At 26.5% G+C, this 21,781-nt stretch overlaps 7 protein-coding genes across 7 annotated transcripts; 3 read left to right on the plus strand and 4 right to left on the minus strand.

Annotated features, from left to right (window-relative positions):
• Positions 1 to 118: 118 nt before the first annotated feature.
• Positions 119 to 824, minus strand: OCT59_007717 (uncharacterized protein; the record flags this gene model as incomplete). The annotated part of the gene is made up of 3 exons (XM_025331688.2): positions 119 to 230; positions 296 to 487; positions 568 to 824. 3 exons carry the CDS (start codon positions 822 to 824, stop codon positions 119 to 121), a joined length of 561 nt encoding a protein of 186 aa, XP_025184042.1.
• Positions 825 to 1,411: 587 nt separating this feature from the next.
• OCT59_007718 (uncharacterized protein) lies at positions 1,412 to 2,372 on the plus strand (the record flags this gene model as incomplete). The annotated part of the gene is made up of 2 exons (XM_066150577.1): positions 1,412 to 2,154; positions 2,237 to 2,372. 2 exons carry the CDS (start codon positions 1,412 to 1,414, stop codon positions 2,370 to 2,372), a joined length of 879 nt encoding a protein of 292 aa, XP_065998875.1.
• Positions 2,373 to 3,812: 1,440 nt separating this feature from the next.
• On the minus strand, positions 3,813 to 5,397 carry OCT59_007719 (uncharacterized protein; the record flags this gene model as incomplete). Its single annotated transcript, XM_066150581.1, has 3 exons — positions 3,813 to 3,837; positions 3,917 to 4,105; positions 4,175 to 5,397. 3 exons carry the CDS (start codon positions 5,395 to 5,397, stop codon positions 3,813 to 3,815), a joined length of 1,437 nt encoding a protein of 478 aa, XP_065998876.1.
• A 1,194-nt stretch (positions 5,398 to 6,591) lies between these two features.
• On the minus strand, positions 6,592 to 8,691 carry OCT59_007720 (uncharacterized protein). The gene has a single exon (XM_025314969.2). It carries the CDS (start codon positions 8,653 to 8,655, stop codon positions 7,054 to 7,056), a length of 1,602 nt encoding a protein of 533 aa, XP_025184046.1. The 5' UTR covers positions 8,656 to 8,691; the 3' UTR covers positions 6,592 to 7,053.
• A 1,423-nt stretch (positions 8,692 to 10,114) lies between these two features.
• OCT59_007721 (uncharacterized protein) lies at positions 10,115 to 11,650 on the plus strand (the record flags this gene model as incomplete). Its single annotated transcript, XM_066150590.1, has 3 exons — positions 10,115 to 10,368; positions 10,447 to 10,695; positions 11,089 to 11,650. The coding sequence occupies 3 exons, from the start codon at positions 10,115 to 10,117 to the stop codon at positions 11,648 to 11,650; spliced, it is 1,065 nt and encodes a 354-aa protein (XP_065998877.1).
• A 3,825-nt stretch (positions 11,651 to 15,475) lies between these two features.
• On the plus strand, positions 15,476 to 17,266 carry OCT59_007722 (uncharacterized protein; the record flags this gene model as incomplete). The annotated part of the gene is made up of 1 exon (XM_025324872.1): positions 15,476 to 17,266. The coding sequence occupies one exon, from the start codon at positions 15,476 to 15,478 to the stop codon at positions 17,264 to 17,266; it is 1,791 nt and encodes a 596-aa protein (XP_025184047.1).
• Positions 16,958 to 18,724, minus strand: OCT59_007723 (uncharacterized protein). Its single transcript, XM_025314970.2, has 2 exons — positions 17,492 to 18,724; positions 16,958 to 17,417 (listed from the first exon to the last, which is right to left on the minus strand). Exons 1-2 carry the CDS (start codon positions 18,676 to 18,678, stop codon positions 17,294 to 17,296), a joined length of 1,311 nt encoding a protein of 436 aa, XP_025184048.2. The 5' UTR covers positions 18,679 to 18,724; the 3' UTR covers positions 16,958 to 17,293.
• Between the last annotated feature and the right edge of the window lie 3,057 nt (positions 18,725 to 21,781).

Raw genomic sequence — 21,781 nt, forward strand, 5'->3', positions numbered from 1 at the left:
TCTTGGTTTAATATAAAAATTTAATTTTTTGATATATCTTACTTAATACTATTGAAAAAAATTATTATTATACAAACTAAATTTAATATTATATTAACACAAATAAATGAAGAATTGTTCATATCATTATAGTTATTATTATTTTTGTTATATGTATTAGGGGATTATAATTTTTAATTGATATACTAGATAATTTTACTGGAGGTGTATATTCTTTTTTAACTTCATACCTAAATTGAGATAATCATATTAATTACTGTATATTATAATAAATCAGAAAATCTGAAAACCTTACCCAAGACTTCCCAATAAAAGTCTTAATTTAGGACCGATGGGACCAGTAGTATTAGTACTACCAACTGCAGACATTATTTGGCCAAGAGTTGCTGTTTTAGGATATGTAAATAGCATTAGAAAATCACTACTATTCACATAAGTATCAAAATCTGTATGTGCAACACTTGAACCATGTTGATAAGAAATTAAACTAGTTTCTAATATAATAACATTATTAAGGATTTGTTCTCGAGTTAATTGATCACTAGGTGGTATATAAGAGTATCTTACATTTTTTCAACCTTTGATTTATGAATTTTTTTAAGCCTTTGTTGCCACACTTCATGTGTTGGATTAGGTGATGCAAATATATTATATGTTGTATCATTTTCAAAATTATTGGGTGGAGTGGTAGGATAATAAATATGATTTGACCAAATTCCTCTTATATTACAATATCGACATCCTTGATAACTATTATGCCCTGTTAAACACATCAGCTTTGTTAATCCTGGAATATTACCTGTATAATGATAATGGATCCACATAGATTAAATTTAATAATATTTAATTAATGAAGGAATTATGTCTTAAAATTTAAAATTACAATATATATTACTATGTTATTATGTGATTATGTTATTATCATCAATTCATCAATTCAAAAATGGTGCATAATGAGATTCCGAGGTTAGCATAACAGATAAAATTAATTTAGACGAGTAATTAAGTTAAAATTATAAAATTCTAAATATAATTATACTTTCTAAATAAAAATATCGTGAATTTAATCTTAATTCAGGCCGGAGTTAATGATATTATAATTTCGGCCGGAGTTAATGAATTTTAAGTCGATCAATTTAATTAAACCAGCCTTGGAATAGGCTTTTGGTCATGCATGAATGAACGTGTGAGGTCAGAAAAAATTTTACCAATTTCTTGCATTAACCAAATCTAGTATTATACCAGCCCCACCAATATTTTTTTTATTTAAATTCATTCCGATTTCAGTTACGGCTGTTACACCTTGTAACGTTTGATTTAAAAAGAACCAGATTTTCCTGGCTTTTATTAAAATTCTTACGTTCTCTCACTCGTTTATAAAAAAATTATTTTTATTTTTATTTTTTTTGAAATGACCGATCAAAGGCCCATTATTCTTTGGGCTCATGCCAGATCACTTTCTACGGTTTTTGAACGTCCATTCCTTCAACTTCGTCAAGAATTTCATGTTATTCATGAACCTTTCGTTCCAATTGGTCTTGCTTATCAAGCCAATAACTTCGAATTTTTAGATAATATTCAACCACCTAAACCTACTGATCCGATTACTTTTGCGCATCATTTAACACCCACCCTTAATGAAATACTTAAACCACGTTATTATAATGGAGATGAAACGAAACCGTTAAGAGCTTTTGTAAAAGATTTAGCAATAACTTTTTATCATGCATCACAAGGAAATCAACTTCAATCCAAAGAAATTCTCTTAAAATTTAAACACACATTCTTAATTCGTAATCCAGAAAAATCGGTTAAATCTTATTATAGAGCAGCGAACGATACATATAAAGCTTGGGACGAAGCCGACGTACCTGATTCTAAAAGGATTGAAATTTTTTCGGCCGATCATATTGGAATCAAAGAATTAAGAGCAATTTACGATTTAATTAAAAATGTAACCGAGGAAGAAATTGCCTTGGTAGATGCTGATGATTTAGTTCGAGAACCAGAGAAAGTTTTAAGAAAATATTGTGAGATGGTTGGAGTGGAATTTAAGAAAGAGATGCTCGCATGGAAAGCTGAAAAAATCAAACGTTGGGACTTAAAATTGACAGATATGCATCATGAACCAGATTTATATAATATATGGCACAGGTATTAAAAAAAAAATTTTTTTTTTCTTCTTAATACTTATTATTATACATACTGTATTACTAAAATTCATAAAACAAATCAGGAATGCGTCGCAAAGTACTGGATTTAATTCAGTCAGTCATGAGAAGGAAATCGAGTATCCACAATATGTTTATGACATAATAGCCGAAAACGTACCTCATTATGAGTATTTACGCCAACATAAAATTAACGTTTGATTCGATTGTTTACATGCGGTTTAAATTTTTTAAGGAATTACTGTGTACTTTTTTTGTGGTTTAAAACATAAGAGTTTTATATTAATATACATGATAATTTTATATTTTTTTTTTATTTTTATATGGTTAAGTTTTTCTTAAGAAATTTTAGGTTTTTTATTATATGTATTAATTCTCTATGCGAAATAAATATCAATATGATTAAGTAGTAAATAAAGGGAATTTTATCTTAACAAATTCAGTTTTCGGTATTACCAATTTTTGATTTAATAATTGTCAACGTAAGACATTACTTAATAAATTTCTAACAATAAATCATTTCATAATATCTTTAAGGAAAATTAATGGAAAATTCTATTTATATTAAAAAAAAAAGTCTTGGAAAAAAAACCATTAGAACAAAATGGTTAGAACGTAATTAGTACACAATCTCTTCTCTTTGTCGTCGGTTAATGACGTTTTTAATGATCAAAGTGGTTTTATTAGATATATTATTTTTATGAAAAAATTAATAAATACTGGATTATTATAATAAATTATCTCATTTTACGTAGATTTAAAAAATAGATACATATTTTTGACAAAATTTCATATAATAGACTAATGAAATAGATTGTTATTACGACTATTATTTGATCACTTTTAAATAATATAATACTTACCTACATATATCAATTATTTGAGACGTGACTAGAACATCTGATCGCAATAAATCTAATAAATCTATCACCGTATATTATGTCATTGATTTCTTGGATTTGAATTCACAAATTCACAATTACTCTAAAATTAACTGCGCAAATTTAAAGATTGCCCGGTTAGTTCAGTCGTTAGAATATCACATATTAATATTAAATATAAAATAAAAAATATTAAATATTAAGTCGTGAAGACGCGGGTTCAACTCCTGCACTGGGCTTTCTATTTTTTTTTGTATTAATAGACTTTTAATCAGTATTACATCATTACAATATAATGAATTTCTAGAATAAATTATTTTATGATTAGCGTAAATCCGTAAATCCAAACATAGATCATGTAAAATTATATTAATTTAGAGTGTGTAAAGGTTGCGTGGGATTACAAGGCGCAATCGCGTAGATAAAACGTTGTGGGTGTTACTATTATGACTCTCATGTAAATATTTTTAACAAGAAATTAGATAGATATCATGGTTTATTACTGGAAATGTCGAATATTTGAGGATTTAATTATAAAACTATATCATTGATATTTTTCTATTAATCTAGGTTATGATTCAAAATCTCCACCTAAGATTAATACTCAAGTTATCATAAGAATATTGTAAATTACTAAATAATATATAAATATAATTACATTTTAAACTACAAGTATAAGCTATATTACAAGCTAAATTACAGTAAAATTTGATGTTGAAATGGTCGAATTTTTATGATGAAGTGAGGAAGATTATCCGGATCATTTTCCAGATAAATTCAAAGATCTAAATTATTGTATATAAAAAAAGTTATGTTCTTAGTTTAATATAAAAATTTTAATTTTTTAATTTTTTGATATCTTACTTAATGCTATTAAAAAAAATTATTATTATACAAACTAAATTTAATATTATATTAACACAAATAAATGAAGAATTGTTCATATCATTATAGTTGTTATTATTTTTGTTATATGTATTGGAGGGATTATAATTTTTAATTGGTATGCTAGATAATTTTACTGGAGGTGTATATTCTTTTTTAACTTCATACCTAAATTGAGATTATTATGTCAATTACTATATTAATTACTGTATATTATAATAAATCTGAAAACCTTACCCAAGACTTCCCAATAAAAGTCTTAATTTAGGACCGATGGGACCAGTAGTATTAGTACTACCAACTGCAGACATTATTTGGCCAAGAGTTGCTGTTTTAGGGTATGTAAATAGCATTAGAAAATCACTACTATTCACATAAGTATCAAAATCTGTATGTGCAACACTTGAACCATGTTGATAAGGAATTAAACTAGTTTCTAATATAATAACATTATTAAGGATTTGTTCTCGAGTTAATTGATCACTAGGTGGTATAGTTAGAAAACCCATTGCACCATGTGTCATAGCAGTATTATACATATTTTTAGCAATTGGAAATTGTGGTGAAACACTAAATTCACTAGCTATTCCATCTGTAGATGATAATGTTTCTATTTTAAATTGAAATTTATTGATTTCATCAGCAATAGATGAAACTAATTTTCCACTTGGTAATAAAACTAAAAATTTATCAGATATTAATTCAAAGAATTGAGATGATTGTAATTCATCACTTTGAGATGTAATTTCTCCTGGTGTAGGTGGTTTAGTAGTACCTCCAATAGCAGGTGTTAATGCTTTTATACCAAAATAATCATCCCACGAAGTTGTAAATCCTAAACCATGAATCATTTCATGAATTACTACATATAACATATCTGATTGTTTTTCTAACATAGGTAATGGATCCCCTTCAAACCAATAACTTGTATTTGAATTAAAAGTTGCCATAATTTCATTTGGTCCAAATTCTGGATGTTCAATCGGAAAATTCATTTGTTTATATAAAGCTTGTGGATAAAATCTTATTTTATTTTCTTTAGGATCTTGATATGGAATCATTCTAGCTGGTCCTGCTGCTCCTAATATTATTACATCCTTATCACATTTTCCATATGTTTTACAAAAATCTAAAAATTGTGCATTAACACTTATAATTGATTTTAAATTTAATGTTGCCGTTATAAATTTTCCTGCAGTAATAAATACTTGTTCTACTTTTTTACATAATTGTTTATCATCTATTAAACATTGAAAATCTACGGTAATCATATTATCTGATTTTGATGATGTTTGTCGTTTATCTTTAGAATCTTTAGAATGTATCATTGGACAATCAATCATCTTAGTTTTTTGATAAAATGGACTTATATATTCTAAACATTTTTCTGATACCGTTATTTGTACTAAACATATTAATTCTAGAACAACAACGAACAAAGTTGTTGATAGAATCTTCATTTCCTAAAAAAAAAAATTTATAAAAAAATTTTAAAAAAAATTGTAAATTGATATAAATAATAACAAACAATAAACAATTATGCTTTAAATTTTAAAGAAAAAAATCTAAATTACCGTACTCTTATTTATTTAGAAAAAAAAAATGAAACTCGTTTTAAGAGTTATATATATATATATATACACTATATAATTATCATACAACTCTAATATTAGACAGGTTACACTAACTAAATTTAGAAATTATTAATAAACAAATCGCATATCAATGATTTTTTTTTTTTGAAAAAAAAAAATGTATAACACAACAGAAAAAATTTTCCTAATATACTCTTCTCATTTATATTATCTATATAAAAGATGATAATGATTCTTTAATTATTTCTAAATATTTATTAATGCTAACTCTTATTCAGATAAAATTTATCTATTAAGAGTTAATTCCTTTTTTCATAAATCAATAATTTTTCGATATATACAGTATATATATATGTATGTATGTATATATAATGCTATGAGGTACTGTATCCAGTTTGACTCGTAAAAACGTTGGTTTCAAAATGTCAACACGCGATTCATAAAATGCTAATTATTTTATTTCCTTAAAAAGATAATCATATGATATTGTTCGTATAATAAATTTTTTATTGATGTATGTATTAAGTATCAAACAACTTTTATTAATGTTAAACAAAACCCACATCCTAAAATTCATACGGGTAAGAAATTTTTTTTTCAATAACCAATTATAACTTTTTAAATTTAGTAAAATTCATATGATTTACTATTTTTGGATTTTGGGCTGCAAAAATGAATTTTATAAATTTGGTTAGTACAATTCTAATGAGTAAGTCAAATGAACTATTTATAATAGATTTTAATAGAAATCCAAATCGAGATTTTAAGGTTTTAAATTTTTCCAAATTATGTAAGGTTACATGCCCAAATTTGAAACCTCATTTCGTTAAGATTGACAAAGCTCGTACCATATTACTTACGTAGTCACAATAATTTACGATCTTCCATGTTTACTAATGAATATCAATGACGAGAAAATTAGCGAATTGGCAGAGTTGTAAATATTATTGGATGAAAAGAAATAGAGAAACAAAAATTTCTTGGCATATGAAAATTTATTATATTTTTGTTATTTAAATAATAAAAAATAATTCAATTGGGACTTTCCTTTTAAACTACGATTAAGATCGAAAAAAAAAATCGAAAATTACTACTGTACCAGTTTATCTAAACGTTAGATTTCGTCATTTAACTGATCGAGATAGATTAAGCCTCGATAGTAAAAAAAAATGTGGCTACAGTAAAATAATTGTTAATATATTCGTTTATATTGTTTGTACAGAATATGATTTACGATCATAATACTTATTCATTGTTTGTACAGAATATGACTACGATCAAAATATTTATTCATTGATTTAACCGAGAGAATTTATTAACATATGTACTTGATCAACTAATATGGTCACAGTCGTCTATTTTATAAAACCGACCAGATGAATACCATGAATCAAACTTTCAGCATAAAAACACTAACCATAAACCCGCGATAATTCAAATATTGACTCCTCCACATTGTTTCACATATATCTTTCGGATCCTAGATTAATTTGAAGTTCTTAGAGTCGTCTATATATTCTCCTAGCATTCTTCTTCTTCTTCTTCTTCTTCTTCTTCTTCGCTATATTCGGATGAATATCTATCTTCGTAATAATAAGAACCATAGTCGGAAGCAGTACAGTCTAATAACAAATCTTCACCTTCAGTGTCTTCCCACGAAAAGCTCGTGAATTCATCAACTCCGATAAGACTTTTCAAAACTCCTCTTTCATTAAATGGAGTACACACCCTCCCATAATCAAACGCAAATATTCCCTCATCAATTACATGAATTTGTAAAGAATCATTATCACTCCAACTATTCATAAATGCTACAAAGGAACTCTGCGAAAAATGAAAATGATCATTAAACTTGAATTTGCAGAGTTTTCGTGCTAACCGTCTTTTAAACAACATCAATAATTCATCCCCGATTTTAACATCTATAAAAGTGTTAACAATAATACCTCTTAATGACGAACATGATGATAATATTTGTTCTAAATATCTGATATCATCATCATTAGTTAACCATACAGATAAGAACTTAAGTTTTGGACAACACTTTGCGACATTTTGTAATAAACTTGGTTTCACATGTTCTTTCTTAAATTTTCCTTGCAAAAATAAACTATGAAGTTGTCCTCCAGATCTTGCAACAAAATTTTCCGCTATTTTAAATTCTGTTATGGGATGATACGCATACGTTGAACGTATATAAAGAGTACGTAAATTTGGAAATTTAGCATCAGCTGATGAATTCGTTAACGATCTATTTAAATTCGTTGGATGCTTATCATAAAAACCTTTTCCAATCAGTTTCAAAGTTTCTAACAAACTACATGAATATAATGACGTTACAGAGATCGGGAGATGAGGAGACGTCACAACAAAATGTTTTAACGAAGGTGCAAGGCTTTCCAACTCTTTGTTTATCGTCATTCCATTTCCATTGCATGCCCCTCCAGATTCCAGATGAAAATAGGCTAATCTTGTTTGAGCTTTAATTAATTTTGCTATTCCAGTTTCATCTACGTCGAAATTCTTGGCGTAAATTTGTTGAATATTCTTGCTAATATTTGCCAAATCAATTAAGAATAATCGTGGTAATCTTTTTGCATCACAAAAAAATTTATTAAGTTTCGAAAAACTTGTGTTAGCTCCTGGGAAACTAAGTATAGGATATTCAAGTGTTGTTGGAAATTCAATTCTCAAATATTTAATAGCAGGTGAACGCGAAATTATCAACAAATATAATTCTTTTTCTACAAGTTGTCTTTTAATATTATCTCTATCTTTTGAACAAAACTTTTTGGTTATACTAACATTAAAATAATGTGTATTCATCATACGAATATAACTCGCATAATCAAATTTTGGATAATGAATTTGAAAATTAAGCCCAAGATCTAAAAATAAATTCTTGGATTCCTCCGATAAACATCCACAAAGTACGTAAAGAAAATTGTATGCTTTAATTTTTTGTCGTAATCTTGCAATTTCCCATGGATCTCTCCATAATATTGGAATTATCACACGACACCAGAGTTTATTAACTAATAAACCAGAGAAAAGTGTATTTGCATCACCCGTTAGATTATCGAATATTTCAATCATAACATCTTCAGGTAACAGCGGAGCCATTATTTTATCACAAAACTGATGTACAATGTACAAAATGTTTTTTATTATTAGAAAAATTTCCGGAACCTTTTATATTTTATTTATCTGTAATGATTGTAGATCCGGTAGATCAACATATGAGCCACATCACGTACGCGTTATGATTACACAATTACTGGTACACAACTGTTTTTATATAAAAAATGCTACTACGAAAAAAATTTTTTGTTCAAAATTTTGCGTGGAACTTAATTGGTAGTCTTAATTGAATATTTAAATGAAAGGAAATGAAATAATTATGTTGATAAATGTTTGAACAAGGTTTAATTCATTTTTTTTTTCGTTTTTCAAGTAATTATTTATTTGGAGTTATTCAAGTAAAAAAAAAATTTTATTTTAGAATAATTCGACTTCTGTTTCTGCTAATACGTTAATGTACTTATGAGGTGGTTGTAATAAGAGTGTGTGTTTAATTATTAACGTATATCAACGATAAAATTTATTTTTCAGGAAATTTAGCAAAGGTAACTTATATATTTTTTTTCTAATTTTTGATTAAAAAGAAAATAATCTAATAATCATTAATAATAATTAGTAAATCTAATTCTCAGGCGATAGCACGGCATATTCCAGACTGTCCAGATGCCTTTGGGGTGAATATAAGATCCATGTTCTTACGGAATCAATAATCGGTTGTAAAAAAATTGGACATTTCTATTTTGGTAAGAGAATATTAAAATTTTGCGTCGTAAAATTATTAAATATTATGTTGAATCAAAAAAAAAAAATCTTTTTAAATGATATTAAATTTTTTTTTTTAATTAATTTAATTTAGATCCTCGATTATATATTTACAATCTGGAAGCTTAAACTTGTGGTATTGGGTCCAAATATTACCTAATCAGTCATGAAGAAATGATTTTAGAACTTATCTATACAATTTTAGAGACGATTTAGAATTGTAAGATATATTTTTAAATTAAAAGAATGTTATGCTTCGTTCCAATTATTTTAAATTGATTCGATTATTGATCTATTTTTGAAAATTTAAAATTTGCATTTTTTTTATTAGGTTGAGAAATCTAGGAATATGTAAGATCGAGGTAGTTTGATATATTTTTGTTTCAAAATCTTTCTATGTTGGGTTGTATTTTTTGTTAAAGTGGGATATATAGATTAAACAACGACGCTTTTATTCTATTTTTAACATAGAATGTATCAATTTTTTTCTCCATTATAAATAAAAAAAAAATTGATTGTATATTAGTATTTTTTTAATCTGGCAAATTTAATAATTTAATATAATGTTAAAATTTTTTATGTGAAAAAATTCTGTTATCCACTTGTCATGTGACTTTTTTTTATCACTATATAATATATAATGACGTGATCACCCTTATCCTGATCCAAACAACACTTTGTTCTTTGAGGAAAAAAAAAGGAAATAAAAAAAAATTAAATAAAATAATTCAACCAAAATATGGCACCACTTTTCGCGAATTCTTTATTTCAGGATCTTACTCAATTATTCACTGAAGCTGATGATTATAATGTAAAAATTGAAGTTGGTGAAGGAAGTGAAAAAGAAATTTTCAAAGCTCATTCTGTAATTTTGAGAGCTCGTTCACCTTATTTTAAAGCTGCTTTATCTTCTACTTGGGTGAGAAAAGTTGATGATATGATCATCTTTAGTAAACCTAACATTTCTCCTAAAGTTTTCAAGAAAATTTTAAAGTAAGCTTATTAATAACGAATTTTTTTCTTTTTCTATTTTTAATATAATTTTAAAAGTAATTTTTATTCTTAAAAAAGATATATTTATACGGGCGAATTTTCTTTGATGGAAGATGATATTCAGGATATGGATGAAGATGAACTCCTGACGGAAGAAGATAATTCCCTGATAGAGGATGACGTCCAAGATATATTACTTGACTTGTTGCTTGCGGCCGATGAACTTGCTTTGGTGGAATTAGTAAAGTATATGGAAGAATATATTATTACTTATGAAAGAGATTGGGTTCAAGAAAATCTTGCTAGTATATTTGCGACTGCATCAAAGTACGAAAGTTTTACTAGACTTTGGAAACATTTTTGTGGAGAGATGTTAGCACAACAACCAAACACACTTTTTAATTCATCATATTTTCTTTCATTAGAAAAGCCAACTTTACTTGAATTTATTGAGCGTGATGATTTGAATATTGAAGAGGTTGAAATTTGGGAGAATTTAATTAAATGGGCTCGTGAACAAACGCCAAAAATTGTTCATAATATTAATCAAATTACTCAAAATGATTTTAAGGAATTAGGAAATCGATTAGATGACTTTATTCCATTAATTAGATTTTTTAATATTTCGAAAGAAGACTATCTTTCTAAAGTTCGACCTTATGAAGGAATCCTTCCTGATGATTTAAAAAATGAATTAAAAAATTTTTTTGAATCAGATAGTGGTTCCCCTCCAGAAGATCATCTTCCTCCAAGAGTTCCAGTTTCTCAAACTGTGCCAGATTCCGTTATCGTCAGTAATAAGCAATTGACACTTATAGAAAGTTGGATTGTTTCGTCGGCTAATGATGATACTAGATTTAATCTTTTAAATGAAGGCTGTGATTTTTATTTATTACTTCGAGGAAGTCGTGATGGAATGGGGCTTAAACCATTTCATAGTCTTTGTCTTTATAAGGGACCCACGTTAGTCGTAATTAAAATCAAAGGTACTAATCAAGTAATAGGTGGTTATAATCCTGATTCATGGTCTAAAATTGGAGGTTCTAAAGCCAAGGATAGTTTTATTTTTTCTTTGGGAAAGGATAAAAGTTTTAATAATATTATTCTTAGTAGAATTGAATATAATAAAGTTGCAGTTAGTAATTCTGGATTTGAAGATTTAAGATGGTTTGAAGGAAAATATCATAAAAGTAATTTTGAAAGGCAGATTATGGAAAATTCTGATGAGGAATTTATTATTGAAGATTATGAAGTTTTTAGGGTCGTTAGATGTTGTGAATGATCACATTAATTATTTTCGATTAGATTCTTCAAAAAAATATAGATTAATTATAATATCTGCATATTTTTTATTATTAATTAGGATTGAAATTTGCATTTACATAAAATTTTTTTTATAATTAGATATTTCCAATAACGTAAGGAATCAAATGATCTTGTTGTACTAGCTGATAGTGTTTCTAATGCGAACAGATATTTCCAAATAACGTAAGGAATCAAATGATCTTGTTGCACTAGCTGATAGTGTTTCTAATAACGTAAAGAATCAATGATCTTGTTGCACTAGCTGATAGTGTTTCTAATGCGAACATAATAATACACATTAATGTCAAAGAAATTAAAAATTTTTTAAATTGAGAAATTGATATAATTAATTCAGTTATTGCTTCATTATTATTAAAAAAAAAAAAATTGAAATAATTTCAATCAATAAAATTTGAATTAAACGAATTGAACGAATAACCGTAAAAATTTTAATTTGAATATATATATAAATAAATATTTTTATTATTATATTAGAAAAGATCCATGATTTTAATATTTAAAGTAGAATTAATAAAAGAACACAAAATCATTTTTATTCTATTATGATAAAAATAAAAGATCTAGAATATGAACGTGATTTATGTTGATTAAAAAAACTAATACATTACTTCGAATATCATGATTTAACGCTTGAAGAAAATGATGATGAAAATGTTATATTTTAATTTGCTTTTTAATTATATAGAATTACATCACTTTTTAAAAATTTGGAACGAATTATATAGAAAATGAGGAATTCGATCAAATTCATTATTTTGGACGAGAGTACATTATTTTAAAGGGGTAAAAAAATCTTGATCTTATGAAAAATGCCTACAATATTATAAAAGAACAATAGAATTAAATTAATTAAATTCTAAAAAAAAAACACTACTCGTAAATATTTTCAAAATAACTGGAGTGATGATATTATTGAAATTATTGATTTATTTGAATAGAAGTTGATTCAATAATAATGGGAAAAAAAAAATGAAATAAAAAATCTCGTTATTATTTTAAATTCATTCCTACAAAGTTTTTCTTTTAGTGCTTTACCTCTTAAATACCATTCTCCTATACCTTCAAATACAAAAAAAGCTTTGTGATCGCTAAATGCAAAAGAGAATTATCGCCCCAAAATCTGCATATTAAGCAATAATATATGTAATATATGCAGAGATTGACCTAGAAAATAAACCTTTTTACTCGAGTACTCGAAGTCAACTTTTATGATAAATAATAATAAATCCCATCATGTTATTTATATTAAATACTATTGCTTTCAAGATCAATAAACCTTCCGGCAATATCTTGAAGACAATCTTGTTGTGTTGTGTTCACACGACCAAACCTCGTTGTGACCCTATCAAAGCTTCGATTTGACAATAACGACACTATTAATACGCTTTCCCACACGTTTACTGTAATACTATTGAATTTATTTAGGTTGATCGGAACAAGTTGATCGGTACAAAAGATTAAGTTGGTGAAATATAATCAAAGAATTTCAAACCCACTTGATCGAGACAATATAATCCAATTATTAACCTTTGGGTATACTGTAGCTCCCGATACAATACATCTTCAAGTTGAAATCTTCAAGTTGTCAACAACTAAATATTCTTGGTGCTTTTCACTCCCATTCGATAAAATTTGTGATGCTGCTAATACTTAACTAAATATTCTTGGTGCTTTTTACTCTCATCCGCTAAAATTTGTGATGCTGCTAATACTCATCGACACTGTTATTTGGAGTTTAAACATGAGAAATAATGCAAGTCCTCGGTTCAGTAAAATGAAGGCTTAGAAAAAGGACCAACTGTATCTGGCTTCAATAAGATATCCTAAGGTCCGTTGTTGCCTTCTTCACTACTTCACGCAAAAATGATCTAAAACAATAATAGTATATCACCCAATATACCAACCACATAAACACACTGATTGTTCTTGCAGATTTGTGAAAAAAATATAAAATTCCCTCATGTCCGTGATAAAATGAGCTGCGATCTACATTAATAAACGTACCATTTGCTTCAAGTCGTTCTCTATTAAAGTAGATTTTTTCTCGAATATTCAGCAAAAATCCGTTTTTTTGAATATCCTACTCATCAATCATCAACGATAGCGCTTTAGAAATGATTTTCTAGTTTTTAAATTCTAATATATTACAACATTATCAATATTACAATTTAGAGCGATAATTGCGATTATTTTAACAATTGGTACGTTTAAGGTTTAAATTTTTAAACAAAGAAGCGATGATCATCGAGTTTATAGCAAAATATGTTTTTCCACGAGATTTCCATGGAATTGGTAGATTTGCGTATTCACATGTCAGTCAACCATAGTAAATTAATTTGAGAACCACTTCTATATAACGTGATTACGATATGCGCTTGTGATTTGGATCAAAGCTAATTTTTTCTCCAAGTTTTTACGATAACAGTATATCTTATACGAAACAAATATGACTATGGAAATATATTATCCTTTCGAAATGTATCACAATTGATTTTTAATGGATTGAATGCACCTAATTAAATGGGTATTGTATCGAATGTATCGCTTATCTTTCTGTATTTTTTTTTTATATAACACTTTTTAATAGTTCTCGAAATTTCCGATAATATATGAAGAAATCAGCTTAATTTCTTTTAAATTTTTGATTGAGAAAAATGAATGTCGAGAATTTAGAATTTAGACAAAGAAAGAATTTATTGAGTTAGAAGATACTAAATAAATTAAAGGATCTAGTATACTATTTGATCAAATTTCAAGAAATTGATTGGCCTAAAAAATTTAAAAATTACAATTTTTCTTTTTTACGTCTATTGATTATTCAGTATTATTTGTAACGATGAATTTTGTTTTAAATATTCGTTCAAATTATTGTTTTGACCGAACAAGAATTTTCATTAGAAACCTAGCACCAAAAATTATTCGTATATTATAAGATAGTGATTAATTATTACTACCCTATGAAAAGTCTTTATACTTAAAATATACTTGAATTAAATTTTAAGTACATTTTAAAAATATTTTAAACATGTAAAAAATATAATTCAAGTACTTGGGCAAAATAAGTACATTAAAAGTATATTTCAAAGAGTATTTTAGGCATATCGCGAATTAAAATTGAGCATTGAAGATTTTTAAATCAGAAAAGGAAAAGGAATACTGTATATTATGATTGTAATGAGGTAATCATCGCTAGAGAAAACTAGAAAACAAGAAAACTAATGAACAGCTCATTAACTTTGATTCATATGACTCATCGGATGATTTAAACCGAAGTGGTATGATTGTATCGCACTATTACGACTTTTGACTGACATTATTATAGTAGCTAAAAAAAACATTATCAAAACTGTATCTTTGATAAAAATGTTCATTGTTTTATGCATTATGTAACGAGGTATGTATATTTTAGCCATATGGGTTAATCCGATTGATCGTAGCGTAACACGTAATTTATAATTTATAATGAAGAACACAAATATACTTTTTCCGGGTAAAACCCGAACTCGGTAAAACAATTTATAAACTCTCTAACTATTTTTATCACGGATGTAGGGTTTAGTTTGTGGGATGACTGCTTCGTAACTTTTCGTAACCTTTACCAATTAACCAGATATCATAGTAATAATAAAGTATAATGAATATCTTTAATTTTTTCTAGCCAATAATAGGATTTTTGCTTCTAAATCTATCGAGAGAATAAATGTATGATCGACGATTGAGAATTAATTTAAAAATGTGGGATGGGGCGAATAAATCGGTCGTAAATAAAAGAAAAAAAAAAATGTCTTTATATCACGAATCTTCTGAAAAACTTAATAAAAAATCATTATTAATCCCATCAGAAATTCTACAGAAAATCTCTTCACATTTTAAAGATGATATATTTACATTATTTTCGTGTATATTAGTATCAAGAAATTGGTGTACAAGTTTAATAGAAATATTATGGAGTCAACCATTTCATCTTTCTCATTCACCTCGTATAGTAGAAATATATTTATCTTTTCTTCCTGAAAATTTACGTGATCAACTAAAAATAAATTTTCATTCATTTAAGAAAGGATATAAATGTTTATTCGATTATCCTTCTTTTTTAAAAAAATTATCAATCCCATTATTATGTAATGCGATTGGTGAATATCTTCGAGAAGAATTAAATATAAAAACACTTCCTTTCTCAACAATTAATTATTATACTGATAATATTATTGAACAAATAATGTATACAGATTTATTAAAATTATTTTCTAAACAAAAACATATTCAAATTACATATAATTTTAAATTATTTTATAACAAAAATATTATTATCTTAAGAGAATTATGTAAATTAATTTATAATAAAATTAATGTAATAAATGAATTGGATTTTCATATAGGTATAAATTTTTCTGAGGAGGGTTTGAAGTTACAATTGGCTGTTGAAGAATTGGTGAAATTACAGGATCATTTTAGAGGATTAAAAGTTTTAACATATTCTGGAGATAATGAAGTACTTTGTTTCTTAGTTAAACATTGTAAAAGAATTGAATCATTGAAATTATATCAAGTTAGTTATGGAAAAAATGTTTTAAATAATGATGATCTTTCGATCCAATTAATATCCTCGCAGAAAAATTTACGAAATTTGGAAATTCATGATTGGAAAATCTCCCCTTCCTCAAATATTACTTCTATTACTTCTCCTCCAAGTATAACAAATATAACAACTCTTTTACAATCTATCCAATCACAAGCTAATTCCTTGAGAAGCATTAAACTTATTAATTGTAATTTTAATAAATGTAAACCATTATGGGCTTTATCAAATTGTTTAAATTTAGAGGAAATAATTATTAGAGAAAATCATAATTTTAATGAAAAATTACTCATACCTTTAACGAAGGTTAAGTTTTATAATTTAAGAAAATTTATTTATAAATTTCAATTAATCAACTTTGTCGATGATCACGATGATGATGATGAATTTATCGAGGACGAATTTATTGATTTGAATGAAATATTTTCTCGTATTATATTTAATTCTAAAGATAGCTTAAGAATTATTTCTATTAATGGTTTCAAAACTCTTCAATCATTAAGAAATACTTTGAATTCAATCGTAGAATGTAAAAATCTAATCAAATTAGATATTATGCTTGAAAAATCAGAAAACACACTTCCATTATTATTATCTATCATTAAACATAATCAATCACTTGAAAAATTATATATCGTTTCGGACACGCGTAATTTAGCCAATCAAGGAAATAATAATAATTTATTTATTGATGTGAATCAATTTTTACATTTATTCGTAAATTTACTTCCACAAAATTTTAAATTATTAAAAATGTATACACCTGATTGGTGTTTTACTACAGATACTTTAAATCAATTTTTAGAAAAGACAAAATTTAGAATTAAATCAATGTGTTGGGTGAATTATGAATGCGATTTGGATTGTGGTGAAGTTTTAAGAAAATATGCTAAATTAAACGGTTATAAATTATTATTCGGTGAGGATTGTAGATTTATTAATAATAGTATAATTAAGATGAATGTATTTTTTGAAAAATTTATAACTAGTTAAAACTAATAAGTACATTTTAAAGTTCGTTTAATAATAATTAATTATAGTCAATAATATACAAACAAATGATAATACTAAATTAAAACTAATAATTGAAGAATCGCTACTAGTATTAATGGCTGGAGGACTATAATCTTTTTTAACGTCATATCTAATTAAATTAAAATTTTATTAATAAAAATTTAATAATTAATTAAAAATTTTAAATAATAAAATGAAACTTACCCTAAAATTCCCAAAAGTAATCTCAATTTAAGTCCCATGGGACCAGTTGTCTTAGTACTACCAGATAAAGACATCATATCATTAAGAGTTCTTCCGGGTGGATATGTGAACATCATCAAGAAATCGCTAGTATTTTTATAAGTTTGAAAATCTACATGTCCAATACTTGAACTAGGTTGAAAAGGATTTAAACTAGTCTCCAATAAGATAATATCATTTTGAATTTGATCAGTAGTTAATTGTGTGTTGGGTTGTATATTAGATGAGAGCACAAATCCCATTGTGCCATGATTTTCAGCCCTATTATACATATCTTTAGCTATTGAGAATTGTGGCGATTTTGAAAATGAATTCATAAAATCTTGCTCAGTTCCTTCCGCATTAATTTGAAATTGATTTAATTGATCTGCTAAAGATGTAACTGGTTGTCCGCTTGGTAATAGTACTACAGATTTATCAAATACAAATTCAACGAATTGAGCTTGTAAAGGTCCTGAACCAGTTGAAATTTGTCCTATAATAGGTGTTAATATTTGCATATTAAGGTAATCGTTCCATGAATTTGTAAATCCTAATCCATGTGTCAGTTCATGAATCACAACGTACAATAAATCAACTTGTCTTTCTGACATAGGCGTTGGATCTCCTTCAAACCAATAATTCATATTTGAATTAAACATCGCTGTAATATCATCTGGTCCCATTTGTGGATGATTATTTGGTAAACTCAATTGTTTATATAATGATTGAGGATATAATCTTGCTCTTCCATCCGAATCTTGATATGGAATCATTCTTGATGGTCTTGCTGCCCCTAATATTATATTTTGAGTATCACAGTCTCCTTGTTCTTTACAAAAATCTAAAAATTGAGCGTTAACTTTTATTGGTGTTTTTAAATTCAATGTTGCTGTTATATATTTCCCTGCTGAAATAAATACATTTTTAACTTTACTACATAACGCACTATCGCCAATTGAACAATGAAAATCTACAATAAACATATCATCTGCATTTTGTCTTTTTTCTAAATTTGTATTTTTTTTTATCATCGGACAATCAATAAATTGAGTTTTAAAACGATATATAGGTTGTGAATATATTACACATTTTTCTGATAATGTTGTTTGTATTAAAATTATTGAAATTATCAAACCAATAAAAGAAATATTTGTTAAAGTCTTCATTTTTACCAAAATTATTTTTAAAAGAAAAAAATTTATAAATAATGATGACCTTTGAATGATTTTTCAACCATTTTATATGATTTCGACATCGATCCCGTCGATCCATGCTAAATTCATTTTTCGTACAAAAATATCATCATCATCATCATCGGTCATTACTATCTTGGCGCTGATTCAGCCATTCTTGGCAGCCACAACTTTACTATAGCTATGAATTACGTAATTTGTGATAATAATTACATATGTTCCGACAATCTATCCGAGACTAGAATTATATTTTAAAAAAAAAATTTAGCGCCAGCTCAGCCAAACTCTTAGGGAGAAAAGAAATAGAAAAAAAAAATTTTTCATAGAAAGAAAAAATATATATATATATTTTTTTTTATCTCAAAGAAATCAAAGATTTATTTTTATATTTTTCTTGGCATTCAAATGTGATCTTCAATTTGTGTGACCTATTAATATATCACCGTAAATAGAAATATGTATACTATATGATATATGAAACTTCCTTTTGATTCAGTTTTTCATTTGTAAAAAAGATGGAAATTTAAAGATATAATATGTCCGAAATCATGACTCAATACTGCTTCTTCCAAAAATAGATTTCACTAATTAAAAAATGGAATATGACGCATATATACGTGAATTACGTGATTGACAAAAAAAAAAAACGTTCCTCGGAACCTTCAAAAAAAAGTCTTGGAAATTAGGGGATCTATTACCCCTTAAAATCGCAAATCATGTGAATTGCGCCTTTGACAATTTGTGACGTCATTATATAAAGTCGATCGATTTATCCAAATAAAGATTTTTTTATTGATTTTTTTCATCTCTACCCACAATTAATTTAATTAATTTATAATCCACAGTGATAATCAAAGAAATGCACATATAACTTTAGGTGTTACGGCTATTTATAAAGGAAGACACGTTTAGGAGAGGGTCTCTTTAGTCTTCATTGATCACGTCTATACTCCATATACTAACTACTATTGCATACTATACAGGGGTTAGATTTATTTATAGGCATACATGACTTCAGATACTGTTGTTCATCAATCAAAGATTTCGTTAAATTGTTTATTTCTCTTTCCCCCTTTACTCCTTTTACTGCGCCACTACAAAATAAAGCCTGCAAAAAGTGTCATGTTTTTTTCAAATCTATGAAGAATTTCTAAATGAAAAAAAGTGTTGCCTTAAAAAGCGTTTAATTGCCGAAATAAACTTAAAATGGCTCGCTCAAAAATAAAAAACCTTGAGCTAGATAGGATAATTAACTATAATGATACGCTAATAAAGCCGTATACTGTATAACTTTTTAAATCTTCTTAATTATACAAATGTGTCTTATGAAAGTAAATGAAAAGTTGAACATGAATCTTTGTATTGAACTTACATCTTGATTTTATTTTAGAAAAAATTATGAAATTGAAATTGCTCAATTGCTCATCACATTGCATCTATCTCAGAGGGTAATGGATAAGATCCAAAAAAATGGTAATATGTAATCTATTTTAATATATATAGGGTTCAGTTTATTTCACCGACAATCCGCAGTCAACTTTACTGATAGCGAGTTCACCGAAAATCATTTTCACAGCAGGATCGTTTCACCGACCGGATTAATCATTTCACCTAAAATCATTTCACCGAATTTTATATTTAACTGTAATTTGAGGATAAGCTCTAGTAACAATAATTATTAAGAAATATTTTTTAATATTTTGACTATTTATTGTGAAAATAACATAGCCACTATTATTAACGTAAACGCAATAATATGTGTTAATTATTGTGTAAGAAACGTAAATTTTAATTCGTATTCTTATTCCGTCTTAAATTTGATGCATTAAGCATTTCAGTGTTTATATTAGTGCTTCGATCCGGATGAAAACCGTCATCCGGATCGGGGTTAAATAATCCGGATAGAAACCGAAATCTGGATTAGATTTACAACTGATCGGCAATAATTCTGGCCAGAATTTATACCGCCGGCCAGAATTACAAATTTGTGTAAAATTTTACGTGCCACCTTTGCTTAAGCCAATAAAAAATTTTTTACCGTTTTTCCGATGTCATGTGATATTAATTTCGGCCAGAATTCCAAATTTGGCCAAAATTATCTAAGACCGCGAAATTTTCATAATTCCAATTTTATTCAATACTCAATTTCATTTTATTTCAGCATTATCTCATCAGACTATTGTTTAACATTTTTTTGTAAATTAGCTAATTATGAAATTTTGAATAAACAAGATATTTTTATATACAGCTAAAATGTGTTGAATTAGTAAGTCAATTTTTAAAATGTTAAAAAATAGATTTGTTTCTTCTTTCAAAAATCAAAGAATCATTTGAATCAAATTATATAACATTAAGATTTTAATTTTTTAAAAAAGTAGTTATAATTATATAAATTTTATATATATCTCAATTTTTTGTAATTTGATCTGAATAATTTTTCATTTAAAAATAATTATTTCGTTGTAAAAAAAATAATAATAAAAATTTTTTCTTTTGAACGTTTGAATGCGAAAAATAATTCTTTGTTATTACGTTTTAAACTTCAGTTGATCAATATGTCACACTTCAAACGCTAATATATATATATAATATTAACAAAGATAAGTTGTGATGTATTTTATACACGGGGCATTTTTTCATCATACACCACACAAGTGGTTGATCCTACACACTGGTTTTCGTCTTACCTTCTATGGTTGCACTTTAATGAAAAAATATATTTACTTATTTTTTATAAATAAATCATAATCTATATAAAGTTACGGTACTATGCAAAAAAAAAATAAATAAAAATCCATCTGGATTTCGGTTTAAACCGGTTATTTTTCATCCGGATTATAATTCAGATCAAAACCGCAAAATCCGAATATCCAAAAAAAAAAAATATATCCGGATCGAAGCACTAGTTTATATGATATAAAATTTTATATTATACAGTACATTGTTACATTGAATTACGTACTTCAAATTTTTGCATTTAGCGATTAAGGTTAATATATTGATACAAAAGATAATGAATCATTTTACTGAAAATGTTGTGTACTTAGCATTTGTCGGCGAAATAGCCCTAACAGTG

The sequence above is a fragment of the Rhizophagus irregularis genome, chromosome 15, assembly GCF_026210795.1.
Source record: "Rhizophagus irregularis chromosome 15, complete sequence".
NCBI classification, from domain to species: domain Eukaryota; kingdom Fungi; phylum Glomeromycota; class Glomeromycetes; order Glomerales; family Glomeraceae; genus Rhizophagus; species Rhizophagus irregularis.